This window comes from Argentina anserina, chromosome 3 (assembly GCF_933775445.1).
Source record: "Argentina anserina chromosome 3, drPotAnse1.1, whole genome shotgun sequence".
NCBI classification, from domain to species: domain Eukaryota; kingdom Viridiplantae; phylum Streptophyta; class Magnoliopsida; order Rosales; family Rosaceae; genus Argentina; species Argentina anserina.
Window position 1 is genome coordinate 7921578 of NC_065874.1, and position 11924 is coordinate 7933501.

At 38.3% G+C, this 11924-nt stretch overlaps 2 protein-coding genes across 3 annotated transcripts; one reads left to right on the forward strand and one right to left on the reverse strand.

Moving 5' to 3' along the window:
- The first annotated feature begins 906 nt into the window (after positions 1-906).
- Positions 907-3529, forward strand: LOC126788204 (uncharacterized). The gene is made up of 3 exons (XM_050514178.1): positions 907-1397; positions 1480-1827; positions 2873-3529. Exons 1-3 carry the CDS (start codon positions 1065-1067, stop codon positions 3374-3376), a joined length of 1185 nt encoding a protein of 394 aa, XP_050370135.1. The 5' UTR covers positions 907-1064; the 3' UTR covers positions 3377-3529.
- Positions 3530-9422: 5893 nt separating this feature from the next.
- Positions 9423-11657, reverse strand: LOC126786575 (myb family transcription factor IPN2). Of its 2 annotated transcripts, none has more exons than XM_050512429.1 (6): positions 11363-11657; positions 11174-11250; positions 10954-11014; positions 10777-10843; positions 10493-10535; positions 9423-10365 (listed from the first exon to the last, which is right to left on the reverse strand). In XM_050512429.1, the coding sequence occupies exons 1-6, from the start codon at positions 11538-11540 to the stop codon at positions 9694-9696; spliced, it is 1098 nt and encodes a 365-aa protein (XP_050368386.1). In that variant the 5' UTR covers positions 11541-11657; the 3' UTR covers positions 9423-9693. The 2 variants fall into 2 exon arrangements, with proteins under 2 accessions (XP_050368386.1, XP_050368385.1); XM_050512428.1 differs by having other exon boundaries at positions 9425-10383; positions 11363-11656.
- Between the last annotated feature and the right edge of the window lie 267 nt (positions 11658-11924).

Genomic DNA, 11924 nt, shown 5'->3' on the forward strand with positions numbered 1-11924 from the left:
AGTATTATGTACTTGGGGATTGTGTTTCATTGTTTTGACCGAAATCGGAATCAAACATGAGAGGAAGATCTGAAGAACTAAAGTACCAAATAAGTAGGCGTGGCTGATCTCTTGGATTTGATCAGAGACTCGGAGTAATTAATTATGCAGACAAGATTTGGTAGATTTGTCTTATGTTGTAGTGGGTGCATAGCCTGCAGTCATTATACTCGACTTGACTATAATAACCTTGCCTAATTTATTTTCATCTGCACAAAATCGTAGAACTTATAATTAATTTCCAGGATACTGTCTCTATGACTTTATGTTTCCCTGTTCCGAGAGACCTATTCGTCTTTTGTCATCTTGATCTCAAAACACATGATGATATATACCTTCGTTATAATTGACAGTATGGTTTCACTTGACTCGAAATATTAGTAATTACTACCTAGTAATGGCGGAATTGTGGAAGTAAAATGAAGTTAAATACTTAAATCCAAGCTTTTGTGTGCATATTGTTGCAATAGAGACGGTCAACAATTCATGAGTAGTTTCGCCTGTTATGAGTTATTCGAAGTTACGGATGTGGAAAATGCTTTATAATTTTATACTCATGGACTACTTTGAATTATTATGATGTTTCTAACGAATTATTGAGTTTGAGAGTAAATTTCTTTCAAAATGGCATTACGGACTTTTACTATTGGATTCATTGGAATCATGCATGTAAAAAGAGGCAATTGGGGTGGCTACGTTGAGCTGCTCAAGAGAATAATAGACATAAAAAGAAAGAAAGAAAAAAACGACAAGAGAGAGAGAGAGAAAGACTTAAGGAGAGCAGAATAAAGTAATAGACAGGCCAACATGCGAATGTGTTTAAATTCATAATACCATTCTCCGCCGTTGGACAGATAAGCTGTCCCTTTTGTCTCATTTCATATCTCTCACACAATCCTAGCCTTCGAATCTCTCACGTACTCTCCCTACTCTCTCTTAAAAACCCTTAAACCTCATCATAAACACAACTCACTCGATCTTTCTTCTTCACCAACTTTCCGGCAATCTTTCCCGAAACCAGCAGGATGATGGGTTCGAAGGGGAGGAAGAAGCAGATGTGGTCTCCGCAGCCATTGACGCCACTCATGGAAGGTCCGGACCCAGAGATTCAAGAAGAAGGAGGTAAGAAGGAGAGCTCCTGGGAAGCCATACGTGAATGGTTCAGAGCACAAAAGGGTGGTCTTCCTCAAGGAAGTAACTTATCAACTTCAGCTTATGGAAGTAATGGTGGTACTATTCCGGCAAAGAGACAAGATTTGAGGCTCTTGCTTGGGGTTCTGGGATGTCCTCTAGCACCAATTCCTCAAGCTGGTGATCCTGTTGATCATCCCATGCCACACATCAAAGACATTCCATTTGTAAGAGCTAGCATCAAACATCTTGAACTAATTGAATCTTGCTCTCTCTTTCTGTTACTAACGAATGATAATGGTGATTCAGGAAACATCGACTGCGCACTACATTATACAACAGTATCTGGCAGCAAGCGGTTGCTCGAAGCAGCAGAAGTGCAACAAGAACATGTACGCGAGTGGGATGGTGAAGATGGTTTGCTGCGAGACTGAAGTGTCCGCAGGTAGAAATGTGAAGACTTTAGGAACACGAAGTGGGGAAAGTGGGTGCTTTGTTCTTTGGCAAATGTTGCCCGGAATGTGGTCTCTGGAGTTGGTAGTCGGCGGCAACAAGGTGGTGGCCGGAAGTGATGGAAAGACTGTTTGGAGGCACACCCCTTGGCTCGGTACTCATGCTGCCAAAGGCCCTCAACGCCCATTACGCCGTATCATCCAGGTAAGATCAGAAATCCAAACCTGTTCATTCTACATGTAACATTGACAACCGATCACTTTCATCTATTAACATAACAAGTCTATGAAAGTCATATTTGACATCGAACATGGTTTGAAGACATTCATGGATTCTATGTTTTTGGATTGCATATACCAATCTGAGGTTTAAGAACGGTAGTGTTCAATTATTCGAAAGAGTTAGCCTTTAGGACTTGGCTCATTTCTTTACCGAACAAAGATAGTGATTTGAGGAGGGAAGAAGATCACAATCCCAATAAAAATGGTATGAGGCTGACAATAATGGAGAAACTGTCCCATGCTTTACCCTACAAGTCTTTTCTTTTCTTTGAACACCTCAAACTCTCAGAGGGTTAAGAATGGCATGTGATTGCAGGTTTCTTGCGTCATCCATGGTCATATGTGTACATGGTCTTGGGATTACCATAATCTCTGAACTAAAGTGGCTTCTCTCTCTCTCTCTCTCTCTATTTATTTCTTTGCTTTTGCTTTTTCTTTATTTTCACTTTAGTGAATGAATGCTTCTGGATCTAGTGCATTATGCCTCCTTTACCCTTTCTTTTTCTTCTTCTTTCTCTTTCTTCTTTCGGGTATATTTTCTTTTTGATCACAATTTTATCTACACTAGCTAGTAGTTACTATTGATTCTAGCTATAATGCCCCAGAAAGCTTACTCACACGTGAGTGCACAATTGAACGTTTTGCTTTGCTTCGTTTTCATTATTTTTAAATTAAGAATAACAAATTTTTATGTCGACGAGTCGAACTCATAAACTCACACTTATAATAAGATATTTCTTTCACTAGACTGAATGATAGCGGGTGATTATGATTTCATTTTGATTAGAGAAATACACCGAAATTCTTGAGTTGATTTAGTTTGTAATTTGGCTTAAAATGTGCATGAAATAGTTAAATCAGCTAATTTTATCAGGGTAAATTAGCTTAATGTTTATGGCTTAACCTGCAATATGTAGATTTTTAAATTTGATTAGATTAATAGATATTTTGATTGTGTTTTGCTGCAGGGTTTAGACCCAAAGAGCACAGCAAGCTTGTTTTCCAAGGCACAATGCTTGGGGGAGAAGAGGATCGGCGACGATGATTGCTTTGTGCTAAAAGTCTCAGCAGATCGCGAGGCTGTGATGGAACGAAGCGAAGGCCCTGCAGAGGTAATTAGGCATGCATTGTACGGCTACTTTTGCCAGAAGAGTGGACTCCTCATCTACTTAGAGGACTCGCACCTTACTAGGGTCGAAACCCCAGAAAACGAAACGGTGTATTGGGAGACCACTATAGGAAGCAGCATTGCGGATTACAGAGATGTGGATGGTGTGATGATCGCTCATCAAGGCCGTTCCATCGCCACCGTTTTCCGGTGTGGGGAGCTTTCGATGGAGTACACCAGGACTAGAATGGAAGAGGTTTGGAACATTGATGATGTTGTGTTCAATGTGCCGGGGCTTTCCATGGACTATTTCATTGCTCCTGCTGATATATATGATAGTAGTAGTGCTGTACAATCACCTTGATTAACTCTAACGAACCGGACTTATTAGGATGCTAGCTTGTTTCTAACTACAAAAATATTGGCGGGTACACGAGTGTTTTTTTTTTCTGGTTTTAATTTCCTCCTATCTTCAAGTGTATTATGTAACATGTAGCTTTTCTGTTTTGTAATAATATGATATGAAGTCACTGAACTTAAAATAACGTGCTCAACCGCATGCATGGGATGAAATAAGAGGGATCATGGTTTATTCTAGTCGATCAACTGCACCGTTTTGACTATATATATCTGATTTTTATTACATTTAACCTGTCTGTAAGTTGCCTACATGCATGCAACAAACTATTTGCGGAAGATTTACTAACTAATTAGATAACCTCAAAAAAAAAAAAAGATAACCTCAAGATTGAAAAGTAGGACTGCCCGCTCCCTCCATATATTCCTCAAAGCTTTGAGATTGCCACTATAAGACATGGTGGAATTAGATTATTTGAAGATGCATAATAGATGTAAATGATTCCAAATCCTTATTCTTATGATCATTGATATTTGAAAACCAATATGTACAAAGTTGCAAACACACCATCTTATTTTCACGTCCGAATGATGGTTATGTATGAATATGGTAGGGCATTTCATATGTGGATTCATGTGGCCCAAATAGATTGTTACTGGGCCTACCCTCCAGACACCTGTCCATATCTCTGGCCTTTGTCATGAACAAGTGAACAACGACAAATAAATTCAGACTATTTCCTTTCCCTCCACTCCTCCAGACTCCAGACTATAGATCGAATCCCCTTTAATTCAGTATTATTTATCGTTCCAACCAGAAATGATATGATCTTTCTGTAAGCTTTGTTTTCGTCGTAGAGATAAATAAGACCCGAATCGAAATCTTAATCTGTAGGAGGCCGGCCATCCAATTCACAGCAGCCTATAACTGCTGCATTAACACCTTGACACCAAGGTGAGCCAATATATATTTCTTGGTCGTCAGCGTTGATGCAGCAAATTCTATTTAGACACTTTCGATCTGTTTGGCGAGTTTGGGCAAAAAAACCATCTTCCTACAAATTAACCTATTTTTACCCAGTACATATGAACATGCACCTCCTTACATCTTGCGTCCAACAAAGTCTTATTTGTAGACATGTTTTGTGCGGGAGATTCAAGATTAAGTATATTTACGAAGTATAGTATGTGCCATTGTGCCAATCCCATATACTAATTGCATATACACGCTATAGCTAGTTACTTTCATAGTAAAATCAAAGTTCAAAGGCACTGATCTATCTTTTTTATATATATTTATTTAACAAAGGAGAAGGCAAAAAATATGATCTCCTGTGTCCGATAAACTCTAACAAAGAGGATAAACAAAAGCTCAATCCGACATGTGTACACCCATACATGCAAAATCATAGATATAAAAACTTCTAGCAAATAGCAAACACTCAGCCAATAAACCTTTAATCAAATGACGGGATGAAGCTTGTAGCATTGGCAGACAGTTGTGAGATACAAAGAATAGAGAAAATAGACATCTTGTGATGCTTCTTGTAATGATGAAAAGAATGCAGAGCAGACTCTCTGAACAATTCTAAAAGATGACGTTGGGATTCTAACACATTAAAAATATTACATTCGAAACGCACTAGATTCTTAGTGATCCAAATAAACCAAATTAGATTACAGGAGACCAGAAACTAAAGTTGGCGTTTAGGTTTTGGGAATGTTGAAACATCAACACCATTAAACACTTCATCAAGGGTACCCCAAGGCGAGAATGAATGAGAAAATAGAAGGCAAACTCATTTCCATAAAGCCACAATTTCATAGTAATGCAAAAGAAGATGTGTACTCGATTCCGCATGACTTCAACAAAAGGAGCAACGAGATGAAAGTGAAAAACCTCACCGTTGTAAAGCATCATCAGTTAGTAAACACCTATGAAGAGCCTTCCAAACAACAAGAGTTTTACAGGGTTAAATTGCTTTACTCCAGATCACTTTACCCCAATCTTTATGCTCTCCATGATTTGAGAAGAAAACAAAAGTTTCTTTTGCCATCAGAATTCTTGAGGAGGAGTGCGGCCATAAAAGAGAGTCAGATGTGTCTGCATCAGGCAGAGCAATGCGCTCAATTTTTTCTGCTGCTTGAGGGAATAAAGAAATAAAATCTGCTAGGAGAACCCAATGAGAATCAACAATAACAGCATCATGCTAAAAAAATATCATTTTACCATCACCAACACTCTAATGCAAAGAATTTAAAAACATTGTCCACCAAAGGTGCCTCTAGTTCTGTCTCCGTATTCCTTCTCAAATAAAGTTCGAAAAGGAAAGAACACACAGACCCGCATATACGTATGTCTTTCACTGGGTGCATTCCTCTTCTAGTTTCATGGGAGAAACAAACATTTCTTCAGATGATCTGACATATAACGATGAGATCGAGAGGTCATTAATTCTCTTCAGCTGTATAATTTTTGATATATTGTACGTAATTGTTTAAAACAAGTTCAAGTTCTATGAGAGAGAGAGAGAGAGAGAGAGAGAGAGAGAGAGAGAGAGAGGGAGCGGGGGGGGGGGGGGGGGGGGGGGACAAAAGAAGCTTCGGGAGTAAGAATCTGCAGCAGGAAAATCTTTACTACAAAGACCCAAAGTTTGCAAATGAAAGTACAGAATCCAAAGTATGACTGCAAATGATGATTTGCATTTTCATAGAAGGAAGTGCCTTCCTCGGATATAACAACTTCCTAATCAGATGGAAACCATTTCATAATCATCACTGAGTGATCATGATTCTAAAACAGTCTCATGCAAAGTACTCTATAACAAGAATTTAAACAAGCTAAACGAGCCATGCATCATCATCGTCATCAGCTTTTGATGCAAGAGAGGTAGGAGTATACCCTGATCTCTTTAACTTTGAGGACATAAAGATAGAAGCTTCCTCGATATGTGCACGCGTGGGAGTGCGTTGTATTCTTCCTTCCCTTTAGGCTTTATTATCTTTTCTCTCTTTAATTTCGGGCTATCTAAGACTATATCTCTATCTATTTTTCTCTCGAGTAGTACTGTCTCGCTGTGGAGATAGAGAGTAGCTGGGGGAAGATTTCCTGTCCAACTTGCAGTGTTCTCTGCAACCAATAAAGGTTGTAGTGGCACCGCTTTCTTTTCCAGTGCTACTTCAAAAAATTTAAAAGAAACTTCAATCTCTCTCGATCTGCATATATGCATCTACCCTTGTGCTGCTGCCGAGGTTACCAGTCTAGATAGAGTACGTTGGACCTGAGTAATTGTTAGAGTTGGATCGGACCTGCCTTGGTTCATTTTTTTTTAATTAATTGAGATCACACGGTTTCCTCAAAGATTTTCGAGACGTACTAGTCAATACCGAGAGCCTAGCAACCAAGAATAAATTGAAATTTCAATAGCGACGGAGGGTTTCGAGTTTGAATATAGAGATTTAATACCTAAGTTCTTACAAATTCAACCACCCACAGTGTTTTTTAATATAAATTTTTAAAATCTTTTTACATAAATATAACAAGATATGAAACTCGAGTATCTGAATTAACAGTACATTAGGAAATTTTTTGGATCCGAATCAAGTATATAGTTCACCATTTACCAAAGTGGTAGTGCTAAATTAAACATATACATGACATGCGAAGGGGATGAGGTCATGTAGCTTTGTGGAGTAAAGAAACAATATTGACAGGGACACTTGTTGTTCTCTTTGTTTGACACCCAAGGAAAAAGAGCAGCAAAGATAGCTCGATACGGTTGGTCGGCTTCTCTTGTAGGAATTTATATTCCCTTATCGCGAAAAAGAGTTAGCTTATGCTCGGTAATCACTTTCTAGCTAGATCGTTGTGCCAAATGACTATAGTTCATTTTCTTTAATACATGTTCTCTGTACGTATTGTCCTCATAAGACATCCATGATCTTTTTACTTTGTCGGGGAATTGATACAAACTTACAATTAGACAGGTATTCTTCTGATAATCCCAATGGTTTTGTCTTCAATAACTAACTTGGAGCAACTGACTTTAGAAGCACCAGTAGTTTCAGATGGTTGTTTGATGATTTAACTCTTTAAATTGATAAAAAGAGACAATTCACTGTAATAATAATCGACTTATCGAGAAGGATATATGCAGTAATGCCTGCAGCACATATATTAACACAAATTTACAAGATTGCAAGAGAATTAAGAACATCTCCCATGCATGCACGCTAGTTTGTAATTTGTTACTTCATTTTATTCAAATGGTGTTGAAATTCTTATACAAAAGGTGACCTTTTGTAGTCTTATTTTGTTAACCGTATCAGTGATCAAGTGTTCGTACTTATTAAAACAGTGTATTTGAGTTCCAATTCGCAGGTAACATGATGATAATGTTTTACGTAAGAACGAGCATTAAATGAGTAGTTGAATCAACAAATGTGCAATAACCCGATTTTTAGGGTTTAAATTGTATGAATTCTTATAAATTATTAAATTTGGAAAATTTAATGAATCGCATTTTTTCACTTCATGACGATGTCTAATCGAAAACGGAATCGTCTTCGGAAATTTAAATTGGAAAAACATTACGTTTCCGCGACGCGGGAGTCGATTTGTACTCCGTCGCTCGTTTCCGAAAACTTCATTCACGAAAGTTTTATAGCTCGTCGATGCGAATTTGTGGACACGTCAACGTTCTAATCGGACGTCGTATGTGAAAGTTATTAGCGACGAAAGTTAGTTTCTGATTTTGGAAAAAGTATAAAAGGAAATTTTTGAAAACTAGGGTTTCCAAAAACCCTCATTTCTCTCTCCCTCTCACCCCGCAGCTATCACTCTCTCTCTTTCTCTCTCTCCCCGACCCTTTCTCCTTCTCAAATCGCCTCCGGCGATCTCCACGACTTCGGCCTCTATGGCCCTCACAGCCTGCCTCAAAGGCACCGCACGATCTCCAACTGCCACCCTTAGACGAATCACGCCGCAATGAAGCTCGATCGACAACTGGAAGCTCCTGCGCTTTGCCGCCGTCCAAGCTCCGCCTCCGGCAATGCAAGCACTCGGCAATAGTCGCTCTCCACCGCTCCTCACCCCCCGGTGCTTTCTATGGATTAGCAGAATTGAAAGACTACTCTGAAGATTTCGAAGTTTCTTTATTTCATTTTGTGGTGAGGATTGAGCGGATTTTACATTTCCATTTGATATAATGCTTGAATTATAAATCGGTTTTGTAATAATCAATTCGACTGAGATGTACTATAAACTCAGTAACGATACACTGTGATTATAAGATGATTTCGATTTATTGTGATTGTTTTAGAGTTTTTTATGGTTTCGATTTTAAGTTTAACACTTGAAATTTCGGGGTCGTGACAAAATGAACAGAGGTGAACGTGAGTCGTTGATACTATACGTAACTACATGCTCTTAGTTCCATAAATTCTCTTATGTAAGCAGTGAATCGAATGAGTACGTAGTTGATACCATAAATTAAGCTGCTACAACATGCAAATTTACTTTCCTCAGTGATTTTGTTGACAAGTTACAATAGTGGTGGCTCGTAGCTAGAAATATATGCAATTACATTTAGTTAGGTTGGTATTGCATATGTTTAGCAGGAGAAATAATTTAGTAAAACATTAGAAATTTATTATGTTCTGTATATGTATTATATATGCCCGCCAAGCAGAAAAAAAAGAAGAAAATAGAGTATGACCGTATGAGTCAATAGTTCACAAGAAGTTCGGGAGTAATGCAGTTAAAATTTTTATGTATTATTAGAAATCCAACTTTTTAGAATGAGAGTTCAGGCCAGGTCTGATATAAGCCTAAATGATATTAGTATCTTTAGGCTATATATAGGCTTTTAAATCGATATAATTTTCAAGATTAGGGACAGGTACGTAAATGATAAGATATCTATCATATATACTAAGGGATACTCCTATTTCCTTCCCTTTCTCACATCAATTGTTGATCATACATCCCGAAATAAGAATACTACTTGATCATACATATATCAAGTTGCACCTTGCAACTGATGATGAGCCATATAAAATTTTTATTCATGTAATGCAAGATTAATTTTTCCATGAAAATGCATGGCGGGAATGTGGCAGTTTTGAGTATCGAGAAGTTACAATTAAGGATCACACTAAGTTACAGATCGATGTACGGATAAAATAAACAATGTAACTTAATAAGTCTGCCATCAGTGGCATTTTATCATACGTAAGTAGAACCGTAATGTGATAACCAGCTAACCTTCATGACAAAAACCCTAAATCGTTTTCAGCACACTTCAAAGCTTCAAAATTAAGAGCTCACCCGAATGGCGAATTTCTTCCTTGTCTAACACCTGCGTTGGTCATGGGGTTCATCCTTTCCGATCCCATTGGTGCTCTCCGCGGTGAAGGCCTCTCGAGCTTATTTCCTGCTTCAAACTTTTTATCGTCTGCCTGAATCATCGGTTTTGCTTCATAAATATCTGAAATCGACTCGATCTGATCAGTGCCTCTTTCAATGGATGGTGGTGCAATTTGAATATGATGATCTTCCTGAGATCCAAGACATGATGCGGCTGTTCCCAAGTCTTGGAGTCTTAGATCATCAGACCAAATCAGCGGGCTCTTGCCACTACTGTTACCACTGTTATAAGGACTCGGCCTCTTCTTCGATCCCATGCAATTAATGTTATCATTGTTTGGCATAAAACTGTGGTGATCAAGAGATGGCCTGTCCAAGCTGTTATGTTGAAGTTGATCAAGATGATCACCCGATCCATATATGTTCAGGTCTTGAAACGATGGAAAGTTGAGAGGAGAATTGAAATCTTTTAGGTTTCCCATATCAGCATGATTAACACCTTGATTATTTCCAATATTACCCTTGTAGCTTCCAGCTGCAGCAGCTGCCATGTTGTTTTCACCAGCAAGGGTTTGGCAGGCTTTCTCTAATATGCTTTGCATGTACTTCCCTTGAGCTTCTATCCTCAACTGAAGATGTTTTTGGACCTGTTAATTATTTGTATGATATAATTATATTAACTCAAAGGAAGAACAAGAGCATCTCATCCGTGCAATACGATACATTTTGCAAAGGTGTATGTATAAATTATATTACCTCTAATTGTTCATGCAATCTTCTCTGCACCTCCATTTGCATCCTAATAGCATAAACGATGTGGTAATTATTACTGTTTTTTCGCATACAGTTAACAACAAAATTCAAACCCCCCAGCAGCCCCAAACAAAGCATGAACCATAGAAAGAGAGGAAGAGAACGAGAAAGAGAAAATTCAGATCGAAGGAGAAAGATTACGAATAGCTTCTGAATTGGAAAAATTTCATGATAAACATTATAATAAAAGGTAAAAGCTATTGAGGAGATAGAAAAAGAATACATACTCGTTCATACTGCGGCCTATAATCCCAGATGAAGATGCACTACTTCTTTGGAGATCAAGTGGAGATGCTGCCACGATATATAATATTTAATACATAAAAGAACTTATAAAAAAAATCTTGAAATTGAGAGCTTCTAAAAACCCTAGAAAGTGAGAGCTTAGTACGTCTCACACATACCATGATCTTTGATCGAGTGATCATTGAATTCCTTGTGAGGTTGCTTTCCGAGCCTAAATTTCTGTTCAGGTAGGTTAAAATGATGAGAAGAAGGAGAAGGATCAGGAAAGAAATACCGTCAAGCTAGCCGACCCAAAAATAGGAATGTTTGTAAAAGTGAGCAGCTATAACAGAAAAGAAAAGGAAGTTTGAAAAAATGTTGCAGAGAGCAAAAATTAACCTGGAGGTGGCTCTTGAGGTGGTAAAGTGTGAGACCCTTCACACCCATAACCCTCATGATAGTCTTTGGTGTAGCCTCTGAAAATTTCATAGGAGTAACGAATTAACATCATATATATGCATGAAAATATAATTTGATACAGGAAATGATCGAGTGAAAGTTGATCGATGATGATGAGCTAGAACATACTGTCCGGTCCTCCGAGTTGAGTCACAGCATCGACGAATCGTTCATGAAGCTCGACAGTCCACCGGAGACGAGGCTTAGGATCAGTGGTGAGGACAAGGCCGGAGTCCCCTTGGACGCACATGGGTCTGTGGCTCTCATGGGAATTCATACTTGATGGCTTCTTGTGCTGTTGGAACATATTATTCTCTTTCTCTCTCTTGATTGCTTTCTCTCTCTAGGAGAGCTCTGGGAATAGTACCGAGAGATTCAGGAGAACAAATGCGATGCAAATAGGGAAGAATAGGGTGCGTTTTTGAAGGAGAGGAGGTGGGCTTTAATTAGTTTCTCAGGGAGAAAGTATGGGAGACAAGCTAACCATGTATTAAAGAAAAAATTAAATGTTTTAATGTAAAAGAAAATTAAAGCACACCTATTCTACAATGTGGTGCTGTCCTTAAGATACTTTGCCAAAAGATACTCTCTAGCTTTCTCTCCCTCACTACTCTCTACACTAGTTCTAAGAAAATACACTTATGTCAGATTACAGAGGATGCAGATACAGTTATCAAATGTATTAATATAG